This window comes from Mixophyes fleayi, chromosome 4 (genome assembly GCF_038048845.1).
Source record: "Mixophyes fleayi isolate aMixFle1 chromosome 4, aMixFle1.hap1, whole genome shotgun sequence".
Classification (NCBI taxonomy): Eukaryota; Metazoa; Chordata; class Amphibia; order Anura; family Limnodynastidae; genus Mixophyes; species Mixophyes fleayi.
In genome coordinates, this window is record NC_134405.1 from 94,000,426 (window position 1) to 94,023,868 (window position 23,443).

Consider the following 23,443-nt stretch of genomic DNA (forward strand, 5'->3'; position numbering starts at 1 on the left):
TTTATTTACTAAAATGTATTCAATTTGATACTAATTGTATCGCAACCAATATTAGTGTACAGAAAATATTGATTAACACTTTCATCCAATTATTAAACTTTAACACATGATTTAAAGTTTGCACACAGAGAATAAAACTAAAAAGAGGGTGGATTTTTTTTGGGGAGTGTCATATGGGGTTGAGAGTCTGGCATCAATTTTAAAAAATTCCCAAAATACCATTAAGGCTTAAATTTATGAACTGCTTAGTATGCTGGTGAATTTTTCAGAAATCAAATCACTAACTGTATTCTACTTGGTCAGTAGCTTGACAGTCTCTTTGTTTATACATCTTTGTATATTACTTTGTTGAGGTTTTTTGTTACATATTTGTCAATTATTTTTTTAATTCATACAGAAATCAAATTCAGTATCAGTCAAAACTGTAAAATGGTTTCAATATTTTTGTTTTGTTTATTTTGATATTTATCTAGCATTTCTCAGTCAATTTGAAGTAATTATGCCTTGTCCTCCCTTGTGTCATATAATAAAAAGTAATACAAATAATATTTTGTTATTTATACACATTTAGTCATAGCCATAAACTGCATTTTTCACACATAGCTCTTGTGTTGTTATAGAGGTCCATATTAGCTTACAGCTGCAGCCATTCCTGGAAAAAAATACTGAAGTTTTATCTCTTAAGTCTGTAGATTAGGGCTGGGTTTGCAATTTACATAATTTAGCATTGGGACCTTACTGTCGGTGAAATCCCATTTTCAGGGCTAGCAAGATTAGGAACCCTGTCTCCATAATCATTGGCCCTGAATACAATTTTTACTAGCCTGTAGCACATAAACTTGTGAAACCAAGTGCATTGTGATATCTAATAACAATTGGAAGAAGAGATTTGATGTGCATTTATCACTCAGCAATCTCTGTCTTGGTTTGTATAATCAGTGCTCTAGTACTTTGTGAAGAGCCCTTTTTTTAACAGTACTGTACAATAATCATATGGAAATGAAGACCATTAAAGGCAAGCAGGTGCAAAAGTATTTTCTGTCTCCCTATCACATTAATGGCTGAAAAGTGTTCATGTAGATCTAAAATATAAAAAGACACAACACGGAAACAAACAAGTTCTGCCCTGCTGCCAAATTCTGTTTTTATAAAAAGAATGGCATTGAACCATTCTTGTGTGGTCAGACCAGACAGATCTTTGCAGCTGAGGCAAAACAGTATGACTAACATACTGTATACAGTTAATTTTTTGGGGGACTTGGGAAGCAAAGGGCATACAATGTAGCCGTGATATTGTATAGTGTAGTTCGGTTGCGATCTGCACCAATTGTAATTGGGTAATTGTATACTCGACAATCAAGTTGCACATGATTGCTAAGTGCCATTATCAGCTGGAATAATAACCATCATGTAATTCTGATCAGTTTCTACCATGTGCTGCTGCCAGGACTTGTAAAGGGAACAAAATCTAATAGGATGCTTTACAGAAATTTGAAATAGTGGAGCAGAGATTAAGCATGTATTCTTATCTGATGAAGACAATTAATGTCTCTAAATTTGAGAAGTGCTGATTTTGAGGTTCAGAAAAAGGCACTTACAAGAAATACAGGTCTGATATTAAAAAGAAGCAAGACTGGAGAATGGGTACTTCAAGGAGATGGACCAGCAAATCAGCTGTGGATTAACTCCTCCATCTAGCGTAGGACTTGATTTCGATGCTTGCACATTGCTAAGAAGACTGTAATTGGAAGCCAGTCTAAAGCCGTTGTACAGAATAACCTGCGATTTTTACCTAAGGGGCTGGAAATCATTATTCAGAAACTGCTGCGTGGATCACAGTATGCTTTAAATTGTAGTGCTTGACATATGTCTGAAAAGAGCATTAGGCCTAAAATGTTATGCTTTTTTAAATAAATGAAGAACATTTGTAGTCCTACCGCATGATGTTGTCCCTCCCCCCCCCCCACACAAAAAAAAAAGTTTCAAATAAAACTTTAGTAATTCTGAATACCACCTTTTGCAGGCATGCATTTTCTATATGGGGACAGTGTGAATGATCAGAGACCAAGAAATTCAGGATTATTAGACATTGTGATGTCTAATATCCCTGTAATCTACATTATAAAAGTTATGTTATTAATGACAGATTAGCATTAAGCACTACTAGAATAATGTAATTTACATGTATTTATACATACTAGTGTTTGGACTTGTACCTGTGAAATACAACCTACAGGAAAAGGGTTGAGTCACATGGGAGTTTTTCAAAGGTTTGCTCTTCCATCTACAAAAGGACAGTGTTGCAAAATATCTATTAGGTTATCTAGGCAGCATCCTTAGGCTTGGTGGTTATGGGGCTCCCAGTCAGGCGCAGGGTTTTTATTTACTCATACACCACCACTGCTTCAGTACTCAGCCAATGGAGCATCTCAGATTCCTTTGAAACTGGCTGTTCATTACAGTTCTGCAAAAGAGGTGGAGCAGAGAAATCTAATAGTCAGTAAATTAGTTTGCAGTGCATAAGGTTGTAGCACAAGTCACATATTTAGAGTGTTCAAGGCCTTTGAGTCTATTCTCAGTCAAGCTATCCATTCATGGGCCCCATCACTAGGAGCCATTAGAGACTATTGTTGTAGTTTGGTCATACTTTTCTTTTTATCCACATCCATAGAGCATGTAACTGCTGAAATACTCTGCGGGGGAATATGCAACAAGGAGAGGGTGCTGGAGGGGGGGGGTTATTTGTGACAACGGGAATGTGTGGGGGCGACAATGGGTTGGAGGGTGGATGTCACATGAGACAAAGAGTGAGGATGGGGAGGGGGGTATATGTGACAAGAGAGATGGTGAGAGCATGTGACAAGAGAAAGAAGGACATATGTTACCAGGGAAGGGAGGGTGCTGAGTCATATGTGAGGAGGAGAGAGTGTAGTATTTCTATGTAACTTGGGGTGGAACTCAGTTCTAGGCTGGTGAGAACTGTGGAGGGTGAAAGTGTTGGCTACACAGAAACATAGAATTTGACGGCTGATAAGAACCACTGGGCCCATCTTGTCTATCTATTTTTTAGCCTTTTGTAACCTCCAACCCTATTTAATCCTTATTTCTTTGTAAGGATATCCTTATGTCTATCCCAAGTATGTTTAAATTGCTCTACTGTATTAGCCTTTACCACCTCTGATGGGAGCCTATTCCACTTATCCACTACTCCTTCTGTGAAGTAATTACAGGGTGTCTGTGCATAGGGGGGTAGGAGGCTCTGCTCTTAACATCTGTCTTGGGCATCATGATTTCTGATGGAGCCCCTGCTCACAGCCCAGCAACCTCTATGTCTCTCAGTCTAGAACACAAACAAGCAGCAGGCAGTGCCCAGAAATTAAATTATTACTGTAGTGTTCTTGTAAACTGGTGCAAAACATGACCCACCCCAAACTCTAATTCTATTGTGACATCATAATCCTACAGCAGCCTTCACTTTAAACTATTATTAAATTTAACAGCTGCACTGGTTAAAATTGTGCTTACTGTAATCAAGAAATTTAGTATGTATTTAGACAAATATAAGCAGTATGATATTGACATTCAACTAGACATACAAGATAAAGTTTGATGACTTTCGAATAGAGAGACAATACATTTCTTCAGCGTTGGACTGAGGCATGAAGGGCCCACATGGTGAATACAATAGTAGGGGCTCAGCAAAATGTGTGTGCCACAGTTTAGGGGCATGGGACGCTGCCAGAGTGTGACAAATGCGGCATGTCGGAAGGAAAGAATAACTGTCTCACTCAATCACTAGCGACTGTGATAACTCCTCTCACCTTCTGACATGCCGCCTGGGAGGCATAGCAGGGTAGGTCAGGAGCAAACGCAGGATTTCTAGAGGCAGATCTCCATGCCGCCAGAGCGGGCATGACCTTTATACAAGGGACATTGCTATTGTTTTGGTCAGTGCACTCCAACTCCCTCCCATTCCCGGGCAATGCTAAATGTAATGTGCAGCACTGCTAGGTGCCTGTAGCTCACCTTTCATGAGCAGAGTGAAGTGGGACATACCTCCCAACTGTATTTGCATTGGGAAAAAAGTCCTGACTGAGCAGGAGAGTCACCTAAAATTGGGACTGCCCCCCCAGAATCAGGACAGTTGGCAGACTGTCCAGCTATCTCCTACCTGGTCTTGCAGCTTTTACTACTTGCTTGTGTCTTAAGCTCAGTTATGGCTATTGTGGATGCTGGAATGTTGGGGGCCTGCTTGGAAAAAGGGCTAGATTTATGAAATATGGAAAGTCTAGCAATAAGTGAACACCCTAAGCCTCCCTCACCAAAATCAGTCAGAAGCACCCACGTTTAATAAATAGGCCTGCCTATCTGCAAACAGCCCCAGCCCCAACATTATTAGCATTAATATTTAATATAAATATCTATATGCCACGCAAACTGGACTGATATCATCCCACCTTAAATTGATAGGCACTACTATGGCCTCTCATTAAAGTAAAATGCCCCACCATTACCCCACCCACTGTTAAGTGACTATGTCACTCACCGGACCGTGAGTGCCTCTTCCCGGACATTTAGGAACCGTGGCCGTCCTCCATCCTGAGGGTCTGCGCATGCGCAGCCCTTTCCCATACTTCAGTGTATGTCCCTTTAACTCAATTGGCAGATCAGGCAACACTCCCTATATTAAGCACCTGTGGTCAACACCACGTGGCCTGATCTTGGAGTCTCATTCCCCATGAGCCTCTGAAGGTGTTTCCTCGTGTATTCAGCGCTGCTGATTCCTGTGGTTTCCAAACCACTTCTACCTCTGTGGTTTCCTAACCACTTCTACTACTGTGGTTCCCATACCACTTCTACCATCAACTGTATCATCGTGACTGTGAGCTGATTCCTATCCGCTGCCTCCGTGCACTACAGTCTCCCATACCACTTCTACCATCAACTGTATCATCGTGACTGTGAGCTGATTCCTATCCGCTGCCTCCGTGCACTATAGTCTCCTATACCACTCCAATGCTATTATATTCCATAGTGACTGTTTGCTGATTCCTATCCGCTGCCTCCGTGCACTACAGTCTCCTATACCACTCCAATGCTATTATATTCCATAGTGACTGTTTGCTGATTCCTATCCGCTGCCTCCGTGCACTACAGCCTCCAGCTGGCAACTCGCCTGTGTTCGTCATCGTGACTGTGAGCAGATTCCTAGCTGCTGCCTCCGTGCACTACAGCCTCCAGCTGGCAACTCGACTGTGTTCACCATCGTGACTATGAGCAGATTCCTATCCGCTGCCTCCGTGCACTACAGCCTCCAGCTGGCAACTCGTCTGTGTTCATCATCGTGACTGTGAGCAGATTCCTATCCGCTGCCTCCGTGCACTACAGCCTCCAGCCGGCAACTCGCCTGAGTTCATCATCGCGACTGCTAACTGATTTCTACCCGCTGCTCCTGTGCACCTCAGCGTCATCTCATCTCTCCCTTGGGTTCGCAGAGTCCCGCTGCCGCTGCCAGTCCTATCGTCCATCTACTGCTGATCCGCTCTCCACGCCTTCCTGGTTCCCCTGGTCTACTTACCTGTGCGCTGCACCTACTAGACTCCTGCTTCTTACATCCAGGGACTTCTCATCCTGACGGCCTCCTGCCGCCTAGGTATCACTGCACTCCTGTCTGACTGCATTCTGAACCACGGTATGCATACTTCTCATTGACTGTGCTGGTGTATTGCATATCTTGCTGGACTGTGTTGGTTCTCCTCTGGAGTCTGCAATCCGCTTAGGCTTTTGCCATTATTGACTGTGTTACCTTGTGCTGGACTACTTCAGAGACTTCCTACATTTGCAGACCTGTTCAGTCATTTATATATATTGTGCATATTACTGTGGATCGTGTTGAATGTGCCCGTGTACATCCTGTGTTGCAGTCTCTCCCCGTACACCTCCTCACATATATTGTCAGTAGTACAACTTGCTGAAGGCAGACCACTGATTCCTGTTCCAGTATCACCTGTTCCATTCCTCTCACATAGCAGTGGTACAACTTGCTACCGCAGACCACTGACTTCCCGGATACCTCCACTTGGATTCCATTCCTTCACTCAGACAGCGGTACCACTTGCTACTCGCAGACCGCTGACTCTCATCACCTCCTCGTTTCTGTTGGACATTCCTCCTCACTATAGCAGTGGTACAACTTGCTAACGCAGACCACTGACTACCTCCACTTGTCCTTGTCCATACAGTTCCTCGTGTATTATCACCTCCATATTACCAGTGCTGCTAGTCATAGACTTTCCTGAGCATCTCATCATCTACTATTGCCTGTTCCGTGATCACCCTGCTACCAGAGTACACTATTACCATCTACATTGCTCTGGTAAGCTTACCACCTGGTGATCCCTGGGTAAAGACTCCTAGTGCCCGTGACAGACTAGCACTCATCCTCACTATTACCCCATTAGTCCACACACATTACATAAATAACCCCTTTTTCTCCCACAAATACATTCTAGTCTGGCTCTCCTCTCCCCCAAATTATTTCCAAACAAGGGATGATTGAATACAGAGATTTGGTGAGAAGAAACAATAAATGTATTTATTATTTTCCTGCTGTAACTGTTTTTGCTCTATTGTGCTTTTAGGCATTGGTGCGGTGAAATGTCCAATTTCTGTCAGGACAAGTGAGAAATGTAGATTCTTACAATTAAAGGAACAGGACTTAATGTAATATGTAAATATGTGTAAATATATTTAAAAAATATGTTTATAGAGCTGTTCTACCAAACGAAAACCTACATACTCCCTTGTCCGAGAGAGGATTATCCCGCCAGATCTCTCCAACCTCTGTATATTGCTAACCTTAGGAAGGCATTCTTGCCTGGCTTCTTCCGGCTTCTCTCCGCTAACAGTTTGTAGACATGATCTAATAACGTTTTGACACGGACATGGTCAGTTTTAAGAGTGCAGGTTACAATGAACTGGGTTTGGACCACTGGGGATTTCCCTGATGAGCAATCTGACCCTACGTTTCTTGTAAACTATGGTAATTCTTAAAAGAATAAATGAACATGGTGAGATGTGGGATTAACCTAGTCTAAGATTGGATTTGGAGAACAGATAGGAGATGGCTGTGGTGGGAAGAAGAGGGGTTTATGTTTTTGAGACGATTATTATTGGATGAAGGTAACTGGAAGCAAAAGATGTCCAGGAAAATGTTTATTGGGATTTGATTTTTTTATTGTAGTGGATCCCATAAATAAGTATGCAGTGATTTTATGGAATAAGGGACCTTCCTGAACTTAGAAACAAAGGGGGGGAATTCAAATGGCCACGTTACTGTAAAAAGTAACGCAGCCTGCACACTATTACCGTTATTACGGTAATAGTGTGCTTAAATACCGTTATTACGGTAGTTTCAACACCGGCTTTTTGCTCACAGCTTCTTGAGCTGCGAGCAGTAAGCCGGGTTAATATTACTGCAATAACAGAAATAGGTTTAACGCTGCGCTACTTCGGGGAGAATTGAATTCTCCCCCAAGAGACCTAGTTTATCTGGACCTAAAGAATAATGATCTTTCCAAGAGTCCCCCATATGTGATGCCTTAAATGAATAGTATACTAAATACCAAGCAAGAGGCTTCCCATTATATTGGTAATAGATGGAGGGAACTTGAGGACATTTAGCTGCAAATATTGTAATTTTAAGATAATTTTTTTTACAGATATTGAATACATCAACCTACTATATAAATGTATACTGTACAGAACCTCGTATACCTTTTATACTAATAGTCTGATAAATATTAGTTTACTGATCGATCTGCATAACTACAAAAATTACCCACATTGCTAGAAACATATTTTGCAGATTATTGGAGAATAACACATAAAGTCAATTCCCAATTTTTACACAGAATGTTACATTAGTGTCTTCTCTCATTGTGGTATGTGTGGCAGAAATCATCCAAGAATTCCACAAAAGCATTTTCTGCACCCCATAACCTATTTTAGGCGATAGTTGTTTAAATTGAATACAAATCGATACTTTTAAAAACATTAAATTAGGTCAGTATTTTAGTTTAGAAAAAAATATAATTTTTCCCTGTCATTGAGTACATTTATCAGTCTAACTCTTGTGGTCATGCCTGCTACCTTTCCAAAAACATGGATATGCTACCGTATCTCTCTCTTTTTAAGTTAATAGTATTAAAGCAAACCATTCAGTGCCCTATTTCAGGCTGGCAAAGGAGCATTCTGTGCAATTTAGGCCAATCTCACCTTCCCTGTAATCAGTGCTGAAGGTGCTATTAAGAGCTTAACTGGGTCACCACTGACAAATCAATCCATTAATTTCAAAGAACCAAGCAACTGGTTTCTAAAAGGCCGTCTCGAGTATACGTGTGCCTCTCTTATCACCTTCTGATTTACTCTAACTAGAAAAGAAGATAAGTTAGTGTAGCAGGAAAGACAAAACGATTGTAGGGTGTATTAAAAGTAAGTGACCTAAATTGAAATCAGACAGAGCGTACTTGCTTCACTGGGTAGCTAGCGTTTTCAGGGTTTTTTTTTTTGTATTTTTAACACCTAATCACAGAAAGGATTTTAACCTTTTTGCTCCTGTATGAATTACTTTGCTATTTTTTTTTACTGACAGACCTACCGATCAAAGTGTCTGATAATGCAGCCAAAAAAATAGGTGGGGTGGGATCGAACAAAGTCAAATAAATATTTAAAAAATGAATTAGAAGTGGTTACGTTTTAATTTAGCAATTTTAATATATATAAAAAATTTCAATTGTTATTTTTATTAGATTGTTTTTGAAGTACGGCTTAAATAAAATGTTCTGTTACTCTGAAGACACTTTAAAACACAGGTAGGTAACCTATTCCTACAGCTAGAACAATAAGTCGCAGCATACTGCCATGAGCAACAAGTTCCTTACCTTTTAAACTGGTTATTTAAGTCTCATTTTAGATTTGTAAAACCCATATTTACTACCAAAATATAACAAAATCTACAGAAACTAGACTAGTGCTTAAAATTTATCATGAGAGAAACTGTTATAGCTTTTATCTATATCTCATCATATAAATTGGTTAGTACAAAATCCTTTAAAAATTATTAAACATCAATAAAAATGCATTTTTATGGCCTCTAAAAGCATTGATTTTCCTGTTGTATGTACAAAATATTTTTGTCTGCAAATCTATCCCCAGTGAAGGACAGACTAAACTAATTAATTTCCTTATTAATAGCTATTCTTAGCGTTGCAGCCAATCTGGTCGTCATAGTTACAGTGATTAGCAAAGGCTAAATTATCAAGTCAGTCTAAAGGGAGGAGAGATATTCTGTACTTCAACATACAGTAACCAAGGTCAGCAGGTACATATAATCCTCCCAGTCCAGTCCTTGATTATTGGAGGAAGCTACAAGGAAGTAGATTCTGGCAGCTGGCTGCCAAATAAACTCCACACCAGCCCCAAGATGCTTTCCCTCAGGCACACAGTGATAAACAACCGCACTTTAAACTCATGCTATTAGAAAAAAACCATCTGCCTTTCTACTGTACAAAATAATCACGTCAATGTGGTTCTATTGTTCAATTAGTACCTCCATCCGCTTCCACCTTAATTTTTCCTTTGTTGCCATTAGTCAGACGTTTAATACACCTTCACACTGGATGTGTAATATACAGTAGTAATACGTTTGCTGGACTTATGATTGGCCCAGTTCTCATCTTCAGATATTCACATCACGTTTTTCTTATTATGTATTGCTCAATTTGTAGTGCCTCATTGTAGAGCATAAGCAAAGAGCATGGTTACTTTTATTTCATAACAAGGATACAGATTTATTTCCAGGCTGGATATATTAATCAGGAGTTTAATCAAATTGAATTAAACTGTGACAGGATGAACCGCCTATGCCACTCTGTCTGTTGTTGCTGGGAACTGGCTGGGCTTACTTTGCCACAGTCCCCTTTCGTTAGTCCGAATACGCCTCTGTCGCAGTAGGAGGAGCCTGCTGCCATCACTGGGCTCCTTTATGGCGCCAAGAACCATGTTCTTTCTGAGTAACTGTCGCTGCTAGTGTACTCCTGTGCTGGTACCCCTGACCGCTTACTATGGATCCCCCCTGTGGATGGATCCCCCTTGGCCTATCACACTGGCCAAAGCTGCTGGATAGCGGCAGAGCGGTGGTACTGGATTGCTGGGTCCAATCTCAGAAACAGCCGGAAAAAGGATTAGATTTAGGGTCTAATCTGCAGGTAATAGGATTACAGCAATGTTGAAGAAGTTGTCAAGCAGGGTCTTGAAGCAAAGAATGATGTTTTATTTTGCTCAGGTGCCCTGACAAGGACAGTTCCACTGTTTAAAGGTATCAGTGGTCAGATGGAACATCAGAATCATGCAATTCAGTATACAAGACCGTGCTTTTTATACGGATTTGGACACAGGCTATTTTTAGAATCAGGATGCAATGTGTTTACACAAACGTGGATTTACATGCATTGCAAAGCTAACAATATTTACGCTTATCTGTGATATCTTAAATATTCTGTGATTACCTGTTTCTAAAAACAAGATGCAGGACATCTAGTAGAAAGGTCTTAATTAAACCATCCTGTCTTCAAGTGGACCTTCACACATCAAAAGGCCTGATTAGCATGAGACCTTTCTTCCAACAGTTGCAGAATACACATTCCCAAAGGAAGGTATAAACCCCAAACAAATCATTTCCCCACAACACGATACACAAAAACCTTTCTAAACAAAGGCTCATTGTATCAGATATATATCAGAAATAAGGCATTCCTTTAGCAAGGTTAAAACAGAAAAAGATAATTTTTTACCCTGGTCTCAGAAATAACGATTTCCTATAACAAAATATACACAATATCAAAAATAAGTGCATTGGCAATTATATAAATAAGCGCCCTGCGCTATAGCCTTTAAATAAATTTATACCATAAATTATTTATAAGTGATCCAGTCACAATAACCTATTGTAAAAATGTAACTGGTGCTGCTGTACCACACAATACTTGCTAACCCACCAAAATGCTGCCAGCAGATATTATTGGGACCATTAAGCTGGTCCACTTAAACTCTAAGGTTCATATGAAAAGTATTCCAACATAAAGCATGAAGACTGCCAACATGGTTGCTAAGCAATGATAATTACAGAGACAACTTTAGTTACTTTAAAAACTTTATTTAAATTAAAACATAAATATCTTGCCAATCTATACATGTGTATACAAAAAATACAGTATTGCATATGGTCAAAAATCAACTATGCCTTTTAAAAGAGGTAATCTTTACATAGTATGTTAAAAGTATCACCTTTGGCATCTGATTTTTACAATTAAAAAACATTTTTCTACCTCCTTAATAGAGAATACAGACTTAAACATTATGAGGCTACAAATTATCATCTATAAAGGCTTATTTGAAATGCTTTTTTAATAAAAATATATATGTTTAGCTTTATCACGCCCACACAGAAAGATTTCACCTTCACCAGACAAATACATACTGAATAGACACAAAAGATTCAGTTAAATTTCGAGGTTGAAAGGCATTTGACATGAAACCGGGATCTTTATAGGAAATGCTTTTCAGAACGTGGGATTTCTCCTTAGTACTAAGTATATTTGTCATTTAAAGAGACTTGTGTATTTGGTTTTACAGCACTCACAGAAATACAAAACAATACAAGGTTATTCCACATGCCACTATTCAGGTTTTATCTTTTTGCGTTTTACTTCATTTTAAGGCCTTCAATTGCATTGTTAGGGAGAAAAAAGTGCATTACAGATATCATAATTGATTTACTATAATGTCTTATAAATTTTTATGTTTGACTGGTAAAAAGAAAAATATAGCAGATAACATTTAGGCTTGTCCCCGTGTTTTTTCTTTCATTGCGTTCCAAATGGAACACAATGCATAAAACTGCAGAAGAAATAGTGCGGCAGATTGAGATCTGTGTCATGCTATCCACAAACAGCAGTGATAAATGCAGCACGGATGTTACCACTTGAAATGGTGTCTGCAGCAACTTCTCACTGGGAACTTAAGCTTATGGAATGCAAACCATCAAATATTAAAGACCCACATACAAGTGTGTTGGTTCTGATCAAGCTGTGCTCAGCTCACACAAACTGGAGCTGTAACCAATGTTGATGTAGGGATCATTTATTCAACTGTCCATATACCTGGCTGTTAGGAAAAACAAAGCAAACACCATGGACGCTAAATGTATTGTTCTTTTTAGTACATAATCTCATTAATTTTCTTACAACATGTGTGTGCATGGAAAGTCATTGTTAGCAAAGGGATCAAATAAACCCTATATCACGCTAAGCGAGAACTCCATTCACTGTGCAGTGCACAGAGGGCAGCTCAGATTGATATAAAACATCCATGTGTCAGTAAACTCATTAGGAAAGGAAGCAAAATTTAGATTAAAGCAGAGTATTTGTTTATGGAGAGTACATGGAACAGTTTCAGTCTGATCAAATGCAAACAATTTCAAATGTTTGTTTCAGGTAACACTTGCATTTATGCATATTTTACTTTAACACATATCAGATAATGCTACAATTATACATAATAAAAAAAAAATATTTTAGATTCCAATCTATCCCACAGTTAAGAGGTGACTAAAAAGGGCATGTGTTAAAACCAGCCATATTATATAGCTGCTTTTTAATAATTGACTTAAACATTCTAAAGAAAGTATACAAAATTTGCAATGTATGTGTTCATATGTTGCTGTAACCACAGTATGCAGACACCACTGGGAATTTTGAGGGCATGTCTCTACATGTACACAGAAAACAGCAAGCAAGAGAGCAATTAGCTCAGAGCCAATAGAGAGCTCTCCCTGGCACATTCCTATTTGGATAAGCTATTCATCCACTAATTTCTTTTCTAGAGACACGATAGAGGACAAAGTACATTGGTCGAATATAATTAATTACTATTGCAAAAAAATACAAATAGATTTTGATTGATGTTATTCTGCCTCTGCACATCCTAAAGAAGAAAAATCACACAATGTGTACATGTATGTGGTTAGGAATCCCGATCATAACAATGCAAAATGTAACGTTTTTTTTCTAACTCTTGGGGTTTGTGCATTAAAAAGAAAACTTAATTTTGACAAAATGACTTATGTTGCATTTGATTACACTGTCATTTGCAATATCAAATTGCTGCTGTCTGAAAATATGCATTATGACAGTGTGTATTGTAACTTATAGAGTATTAACATCAGAATATCTATAACATGCATACAATGACAGAGCTCCCTTCTTTATAGTACTGGCTTAGAAGACAGGCCAAAACTGGCATTATAGCAAGTGTAGAATATAATGGACATAATACATCTAAATGGCTTTTGTTAAGAATATATAAATGGCAGTATAAAGAGTACTATATTGCAGTCAGGCTTTGACAAACCAGATACCGTTACCTATTGTTCATTAATCTACTGCCAGATGAAAGGAAGATTAATTTTGCTTGATACAGATATTTCTGAGCACAGATTAAGAAGTATCTACAGAATTCTAGACACAATTATCACATAAGTTTTCACAAATCCCTTTATTAAATGTCTCCGACAACCAATGTAAAACACCATATTTAGAAATGGAGTTCAATCCAATCCTGTTAAATTTAGTTTACGGTAGTGACTTTTTATCTTTAAAGCAATATAGTGCATTGCACAGATTCATCTGCATGATCCATGTACCTAACACAAAGGTCTTTTAAATCAAATATTGCATATTGCGGAAAAATCACGACAAACATTGCATATTTTCCCTAGTCATATATATTTTCAGCCGTGATCTCGGCAAACACTTATTCTGCCAAAATCTCAAGTTATAAATTATGAAATCAATGAACGTTTGGGCACCATAGGGGGGAATTCAATTGGCCGCTATGAAATGCTACGAGGCTCAGGAACATTCGGCAGAGACATTCCATGTCAAAGTTTTTACCGAAATCTCTGCTCAATTTTCTTTACACCCCATAGAGATGCGAGAGAAAATTAGCAGAGATTTCTCTACCGTATAAGCCGACAATGTGCGCAGTCAGACATCCCTATGTGTGAGTGGGGGTATGCATGTCGTGATACAACTAGCAGGCAAAACCTCTTAGCATATTTAACAATAAATCTAAAAAAAACAAAACCCACAATGTTTTGGATAAACAACTATCTGGGAAAAAGAACTGAAAAATAAAATTGCTTTAAAGTGCATTAATAAAAATGTTCAGACTTTACATTTACTGTATTAAGTTAAGGACTGAAAGCTCAGTGTGTGTACATTTTGTGCAATGCTATAATATTTAAGGGGCACTACACTTATAACGGAATTTGTTATCCAACATGTTAAATGATATTTATTGAAAAATATATTTTTGAGATAAGGCTATATCTGATGGGAGCGCAGAAAGCTGCTGCACTACTGGGAGACTAAAATAAAAAGTCAATACTCTGCACATAAAATTTGATATAATGTTAAGCTTCGATTCAGTATGGGCACTTTCTTTATATTCATGAAGAGCTTTTCATAATGCATCAACTATAACAGATATATTCGAAGAGTCCTTTTAAAGCAGCAATGAAAAAGTAAAAATAATCATTTTTTTTTGTTACCCTAAATCAAATGTGCTATGCTATAAGAAGAATGCTGGTATGTACCATTTTCACTTTTTTTGTTTTTCAGGCTGCTATTAATGATAATATTGGACTAACATGGCAACCACAGTCACACGACACATGATGTAGTAGTGAACAGGGAGGTTTTGTAACGCCTGTCTCAGCTCTGTCTGCACTGATATCATCCTTCTTTCTCCTCTGCCATAACATAATATGCTGAGAGCAGAAAGACTGTGCCTGTGTAGCAAAGTCACTGTTTGGCAGCCATTATTTGTACGGCTACCAGAGAGCTAGGTAAGAAACATTATGCATCAGATGCTTAAAAGGTACATAACTTGCACTATGAAACAACTTTCATAGTGTGTACCCATAACCCAACTTTAAAAAAAAAACAAGTGGAAAGCACAGATTCATGGGGAGAAATAACAAGCTACTTCCAGCACCCAATACTACTGATGATCCACAAAATTTCAAAGATCATAGCTCAACTAGATGCATGTGAATGATTATTAAAAAAAAAAAAAAAAAAAAGCTTCATTTTATTCTGTACAATATATATATATATACCAGCAATACGGACCCTATAATTTTGCTGATGCAGATCCAATGGCAGCTTGTTTTGCTGGGCGATAGTGAGTCTTATTTCAGAGTAGGTTTAGACAGAATTGTCACCATTAACATATTATTGTTTGCCGCAGATTGCTCTGCTAAAAAATTGGTAGCGCTTCTTCCACTGTATGACCTTTAAATTCCTGTATACAGAACTTAATTCAGGAACTCGGTCCTACTGGTCGTGGCAAAATAAAAGACCAAAAGGACTACTTTATCCTATTAATTAGCATGAAGGCATGCTAATTTATAGGATAAAGTAGTCCTAATTTATCTCCTCCTAAATTAAACAAATTAAGGTGATATGTTTTGAAATCCTCAATTTTATTAATAATTTGGACTGCAAGCTCCTGAGGTGAACAGTATGGTTTGGTCTCTAGTAAAAACATAAAATGGATAAGATTAAGGCAGCAGGTCATATTTCTGGATTCCCTCTATGTACAACTGTGTCTCATGTGAAAGTTCACCACATATTCAGCATTAGTCCGCTGCACAGATATTGCAAATGGTTCAAATGGATGAAACGTGAAGGCCACAAGCCTGCGCACTGTGTGGTTGATGGGTCGTCCAAGTAGTCCAGCCTGAATTTTAAACTTCAGAAGTCCAGAATCTCTTGCATAGAACCTAGAAGACAAACAAATGTATGGTAGACAAGAAAATGCTCATAATATACCACAATCACATCCACTACTATGTAAGCATTATGGGTGGATGTCCATTTCACCAAGCTAGATGTGTAAAATGTATTGCAATACTTTTGGGTGTATGTTTTAATATATTTTATTATGATTTAAATTAGAGTTTGCAAAAACTTCTGGTAACATATGCACACACACAAAATTGACACTACTAGCCCAAGCTATGAAAGGGAAGGGGGGATGGTGGTGGTGGTGCGAGGTCATCTGTCTGGAAAAAAATTGAAATATAACTGAAATATAGTGCAAAAATCAGTCAATTCCATCATGTTACTATAAACAAAAATGACTAACAATAGAAGATCCCACTGAGATCCCAATTCTAAATTTTATATGGACATGTTTTATTAATATATCTCAATCTTGGCCTGAGAAAAAAAATGTATGAATGGCAAAATTTGTAGATTTTTGACATTTTGAAACCCTTAAAAACAAAAACTACATGGTATAAATTCAAATTGAAGATTTGTAGCTCGCTTTTATGGCCTATTAATTATACTGTTGAAATTAAAATTAGGAAACCTAAGGTAAGAAAGTAATTCAAAATTGGATCAGTTGATGTGAACTGATCCATATGCAGTATTCTCCCCAGTACCTATTTCCTGGGTGCTCCATCCGGCTTTTGAAGCCCAACAGAGTCCTATTATAATGGAATAAACCATTGTTTCTTCTGTTTTAAGAGGCACTATGTGAGCACTACAGCCAGCAAAGTGTGTTAGACCACTGATCACCACTCGTGGCAGGTGTGGGCAATAAACTCCAACATTTTTCACTATTATTGCAAAGTATTACACTGCCCCCACCTGCCTATTTTTTAATGCCACCCGGCTGGTAAAAAATTCTGAGGCAAACACTGCATGTCACTTTTTAAAGATGCTGGAAACAGCTGGGTATTACATTCATGAACAGATTTGACATATCTCTTTACAAATTCGCCAGCATTTGTCAAATTTTAGATTCATTTTTTTTTAAAATAAGATAAGATAAATAAAAGTCAAACCAACATTTAACATGGAACAACTGCAATCATGCAACGCGCATAGAGAAAACATAGCATTGGGGGAAGTCTGTTTCCCAAAAGCGTAATACCACAGCAAAAAAACATTTTTACTATGCATTTGGACAAGTCTGGGATCTCCCTGCTATAGTGAAAACTAATCCCAGGCTCGTCAGGAGACCGCTTGTGCCTCTAAGCAGAAAGGATTGCAAAAAAGTCAGCATGTATCCCCTCCTACCAGAGGCTACCATCCCTGTGCTGGGGGCCTAGCCTCATCTCATTACAATAATCCTGATTCGCAAATGAAATCTCAGTTCTGCATTTGCTCCACAAGACAAGGTATAACTGTGCTCCCCTAGCGTGCTTCAATCGGATTGCCTTTGAGTCAAATTGCCCCTTCTGCCTGTGACAACCTCAGCTACTATGCAAATGTCGATATTTTGCTCTGTAAACCTGCGCTCTGGCATTGTCTAGGAGGGCAGAAACCACTTTTTTTTTTTTCCTCCTCTCACCCTGTGCTGAATTGTCAGGTTGCTGGTTACGATTACAAACAAGGAACTTTTGCTGAAGCCTATTGAGTGAGGAGCAGGAGGCTGGTAACCTTTGGGAGGCAAGTTGGTGAACGGTACTTTTTAGTTGAACATCCTCTCAAAAGAGGCATTGAGCTGGGTGATCTAAGTGAAGGAAGCTGTCAATCATTTGCAAGTCTCCACTATTCAGCCACATCTTTTTTTTTCCTGCAAGTGACTGACAGTTACCTCCGTCAGACTACAGATGTTGTCAACTATTTAAAATATTTATTATCACAAGCATCTGTCATTATTCAACAGAAAAGCATGCAGATAGCTATGGTATTGCAAGTCAAACATATCAGTGGTTTGGTGTTTAACATTAACATTACACATGAAGAGATTAGGATTACGTACTGACAGTAGAATAGCTTGAGATAAAAAAAATTGTTTGACGCTTGCTACACTGTAAATCCCCCAAGTATCTAAAAACCAATCTATACTTAATATAAAAAGACTAACATATGGATGTATGCATGGGGTCAGGAACATCTGTGTCATATATATCATCATCACCATTTATTTATATAGCGCCACTGATTCCACAGCACTGTACAGAGAACTCATTCACATTAGTCCCTGCCCCATTGGAGCTTACAGTCTCAATACCCAAACATGCACACACGTGTGTGTGTGTGTATATATATATATATATATATATCTATATATATATATCTATATATCTATATCTATATCTATATATATCCCCAACTATCTCTATATATATCCACATATCTATATACACACATGCAATATATATATATATTTATTGTGACTGGATCACTTATAAATGACTTTGGTATGAATTTAAAGGAAATAACGCAGGGTGCTTATTTAGATAATTGCACAAGCACTTATGTTTGATACTGTGTATATGTTGAGATAGGAAATCGTTATTTCTGAGACCAGGGTAGAAAATTTGTTTTTCTGTTTAACCTTTTAAAGCAAATGCCTTTTCTGATGTATTTATGTGATACAATAAGTCTTTGTTTACGAAACCTTTTGTGTACTGTGATGAGAGAAGTTGGCTTGTTTTGAGGTTTGCACTTTTCCTTTGGGAGTGTGTATTCGGAGACTGTCTGAAGTATTCATGCCAGTTAGACCTTTTGACTTGCTAGTGGGTCTCCTGCCTCTGAAATAAGATGCAGGATATCACAGCAAGGTTTTTAAGAATTTCATAACTAAATGTAAATATTATTGGTTTTGAAATGCATGTAAATCCATGTTTGTGTAAACGGGTTATATCCTGATGCCAAAAATAGCCTGCGTCTAAACTGTATAAAAGGCACTAGATTGTATTGGAAACTTGTTCTTCTGATTTCAACTGACCTGATCACTGGTACCTTTAACCAGTGAGAACAAATAAACATCTTGCTTCAAAGACCTGCTTGAAAACATCTTCAATATTGCTGTATTCCTGTGACCTTCAGATTAGACCCTAAATCTAATCTGTTCTCCGGCTGTCTTTGAGGTTTGGACCCAAGCTTTTCCAGTACCACCGCTCTGCCTGCTACCCATGCAGCCCTGGTCTGTTTGATAGGCCAGGGGGAATCCATCCACAGCTTCCCTGATCCATAGTAAGAGGTCAGGAGTACCAGCCCAGGTACACCAGTAACTGGGTACACCTGCAGCTTCAGTTACCCAGAAGAAACCCGGTACTGGATGCTGGTAAGGAGTCCAGTGGTGGCAGCAGGTGTAAGCCCCTCCTACTGTGGCAAGAGGGCGCATTTGGGATAACGAAAGGGAACAGTGGTAAAGTAAGTCCAGCCGGTCCAAATTGCTGAATGGTTAGTGGAGGTCTGGAACAAGCTTCATGATGAAGTAGCATAGTCTAAAACAGTAAACACAACTCCCAAGGACAAGAACAAATTGATACAAAAAAACCTATTAGTGCAAATATGAGCGATAAATTCTTGACACAGACAAGTAACTGGGCAGATTAAGAGGACCTGCTGCATATAGTATAATAATTTATGGGTATAAGTGCACTGTAAATATGCTTAAACGTTTCTAATGTAATAATAATCATTGCCTATAGATTGTGCTTGCTACTGAAGTTCCCACTTTTCCTTGAACTTATTTGTCTCCATTTTCTACTTGTATGTAGGTTTATAAGCAAAGTCCTCCATCCAACCCCCACCTAATCCACTGTAACTCAGTTTAAGGTGGGATGGGGGGGGGGAACTCCAATCCCTCTCTGTTATCCAGACAAATCCATACTTCAACACGCCAGGCATTTTTGGAAATACTTCATAAAATGTGGACAGAGGTCAGTGTGTACAGTGAAGCTTTGAACTGTGAGATCATTACCAATTGCTCTACATATATAAATGACATATAATATATGATGTAACAGTGAAATGCCTCCCGCTAATGCATACTTGCATGGCACTGAGAAGCATCATTTTCTTTTTGGCTATAGACATACAAAATATAGTCTTACAATATGGTAGAAAAGAGTGGAACGAGAAAGGAAAATAAAAGTAAAAAGGGTAAAGAGATGGAAAATTGTGCTCATTCATCACTTAAAAAGTTGAAGAGAAAACACAAAATAAAATCATAATTTAAATAAGATAGATAGAGATATATATATATATATATATATATATATACACATACATACACACACACATATATACACATACATACACACACATATATACACATACACATATATATACATACGCACGCACACACACACAATTACATACATACACACACACACATACTTTTATTTCAAAAGTGGAGCATATAAATGCACAATACGATATATCCTATATATTATCCTATTGCTATATCCTACAAGGCAATGTCTGACAAATACAATGGTGGGTGGGTTTGTCCATATTACCCTGAAAATTAAGCATTGAATATTTTTGTCTTTTGAAAAGGATGAAGAATCAAGCATAATAGTTTTAAAGTCAATTATTCATAAGTTATAGATTTTACTTTACCTCAGAAATAACATTTTCATAACCTATACTCAAAAGTCCTGAATTACATCTGAGTGCATTTAGTGGAAAGAAGGGGGGAAGTAGATTTTTCAAATATTTTTTTCTTTACCCCACATTTTAGAATATCCTTCACAGCGAGACAAAATTCTTTAAGAAAAATTTCTCTTTTGAAATGTCTCATACAAAGATCTACACAACTGAATTCAAATTAAACCTTTGTTTTTCTACAATATCCACTTTGAGAATGATCCATTCAGTAGGCAAATCGCACATTCACTGTCTGTAATGTACCGTATGGCAGAGATACAACTGAATGTAATTCAGCCCAGAAACACATGTATAGATATACTTACATTTTAATGGGTAAGTTACCAGCAAAGTAGTAATCCTTTTTATTAGAAAATCTTTCTATAGGGGCAATTTCACACCATGCCAGGATAAGCCAGGATACATATAAGAACCAGTTTACAATTTAGGTTGCTCAGTATTGTTTAGTTAGATCACAAATCTTAGCATTGCACAAAAAATAAATAAAGCAAACAATGGAATAAGAGCAGGAATTATATGTCTGCACATGACAAACTACCTGCCGTGGAGTGAGAGAGTGTGTGAGTGTGTGTGTGTGTGTGTGTGTGTATATATATCTATCTTCTATCTATCTATATACACACACACACACACACACACATATACCTATGAGCAGGGCCTTCTCACCTCTTTGTCTGTTTTACCCAGTTTGTTTATTAGGTTACTGTGTTTGTCCCCAATTGTAAAGCGCTATGGAATATGTCGGCGCTATATAAATAAATGATGATGATGGTGGATGATATATATATTTTTTCTCTTGTCATAGTACAGTATAATAATCAGTATTTATTTATTTTCATGTGCACTGAAGGGTTTGAGCAGATGGGAAAGGCTTGGTGAAAAGTAGGATTCTGTGTAGATGAGAGGCAAGCGTGAAGTGTAGCCTATTCACCATAAGTACCATAAAAGCAAATGTTTCCATAGTAACCAGTGTGTCCTTATATTCATGAGAAGACAATCGCGGGTGAAGGAGTCATGCAGGAGTGACGGGCGATTTGGTGTATTGCTACAGCTCTAAAAATGTATTTTATTCACATACATTTTGCTCCTATTTGATGGCTTAGAGGAATCTGATAATTAGGAACATAGACAGAGGGCAGGCAAAGATGGAAAACATGCAATACTAAGAATAAAGAAATGTGGTTAGTGAAATATCTGACAAGTTTCATAGTGAGCATTACATATTTTAGAGATACTATGTTTTATAGCCTGACCACTTCCTTGCTTCTTTTTGAGCACCAAATGCATCAAAACCATTGTAGAAGTCTGATTCCAACAAAGCCTGTTATTTAATATTCAGTTTTTGAGAATCAATGAATTTTAAGGGCAAAGAAAAAGGAAACTGTCCCTTGAGTGACTAGTCAACTAAGGAGATTAGCCAGATAAGGTACACTTCTTGCATGCATAACTATTATTTCAGCAGTGAAACAGCAACCCACGATGTGAGGTTCAGCCACAAAGATATGTGGTAATATATGTACATATCACCACTACAGATATAAGGGAGAGGACTGAAACACTTGGTATACATCCATCCTGCAGTACTCCAATATATTCCCTAGCAGAAATTCTGTCATGTCCATTATGGTTTTGTGTCAGATGACAGGAATATTTAACCTGAACAGTTCCAGGAAAACACCACATTTTGTCACTACTTTCACTGGCTTGGATATATTATTTTTATTGCTTTCATACTTTTTTCACGGATAGCTTTGCCTGCTGTCACCTACTATTATAGTGTAATAAGAGGTCCTATACCTAACGTTTATGTTAAAATTACTAAAACTGGTCACATAAGCCTAAAAAAGTAACATGCCCCCTTTAATTCGAAACAGGCCCTATGAAGCTCACTACTGAAAATAAAAAACCCTCTCACTGCTGTAGCAACATTTCCATTTGAGAAAGAAGACAAGCGAAATGAAACCAGCTGTTCAGATAATACAATACACACTGAGAAAAGTAAGGAAGTGTATGATAACCAGTCAAATGCCACCCTTGGAACTATTCAATTTAGTCAGCATAGATAATATCAATAGATACTGAAAACTTTATCCAACATACAGAAACACCTAGGGGTAAATGTATCATACCCCGGTTTTGCAACTCGCGTGAGATCGGCGTCTTCGCAGCTTAAAAATAAAGCGGCGCTACCTTGTAAAGGGAAACTTCCCTTTACTTTTACCCCCACAATTTACATCTTCCCTGTTTTATTCCCAATACTAAGAGGTAACATCTTTTCTGGGGAGGGTCCCACAGACCCAATTTTATCATTGGTAATTTTTATTGGATTTATTAATCTGCAGAAACCAAACATATATAGGTCAAGTGTATTATCTAAGCTGATACTCCTTTCCTCTTAATCCCTGCCTGATCATACTATTTATGTATATGTGGTGATCACAAATTATATTGATTCTAAGTAGTATTTTAGAAATATGACTATATTTGCCTATTTAAAATATAGCAAGCCATCACGTGGTCATAGAGCCCATGTTTCCTGGTGTAGGATCCCCTGCTAGGTCTGTTCCTTAATGTCTCTTTAGGTGCCAAAAAAATCACTCTAGCACTAGGACATCGCTCACCCCAGGGGAACTTTGAAGCTGCTCAGTTCCCCATTATGGTGACAATGTTATCTTGTAGTTCTTGGGTTTGCAGGACCACAGAATAAACACAGGCAAGTATTTCTGACCTCACATTTTACACCTTGAGTTAGGTTATTAACCAATTGAGAACAGGCTTTGCTTTGAAGTAATGTGCATTACAACCTATCTTAAATAGAAATACAAATTATAAATGGATTCATTTGATATACAGTATTTACAATGCAGTCCCTTAGGACTACGCTTTATTCACTACAA

General features: G+C 38.0%; 1 protein-coding gene across 3 annotated transcripts in view; it reads right to left on the reverse strand.

Moving 5' to 3' along the window:
- Nucleotides 1–15,220: 15,220 nt before the first annotated feature.
- DET1 (DET1 partner of COP1 E3 ubiquitin ligase) overlaps nucleotides 15,221–23,443 on the reverse strand; it is a 63,521-nt gene continuing 55,298 nt past the window's right edge. For 2 of the 3 annotated variants that reach the window (XM_075207760.1, XM_075207758.1), the window contains exon 5: nucleotides 15,222–15,907. In XM_075207760.1, coding sequence (XP_075063861.1) covers nucleotides 15,718–15,907 — 190 coding nt within the window. In that variant the 3' untranslated portion in view covers nucleotides 15,222–15,717. Of the gene's footprint in view, nucleotides 15,908–23,443 lie in introns of all 3 variants that reach the window. The other variant, XM_075207759.1, reaches the window with a different exon arrangement.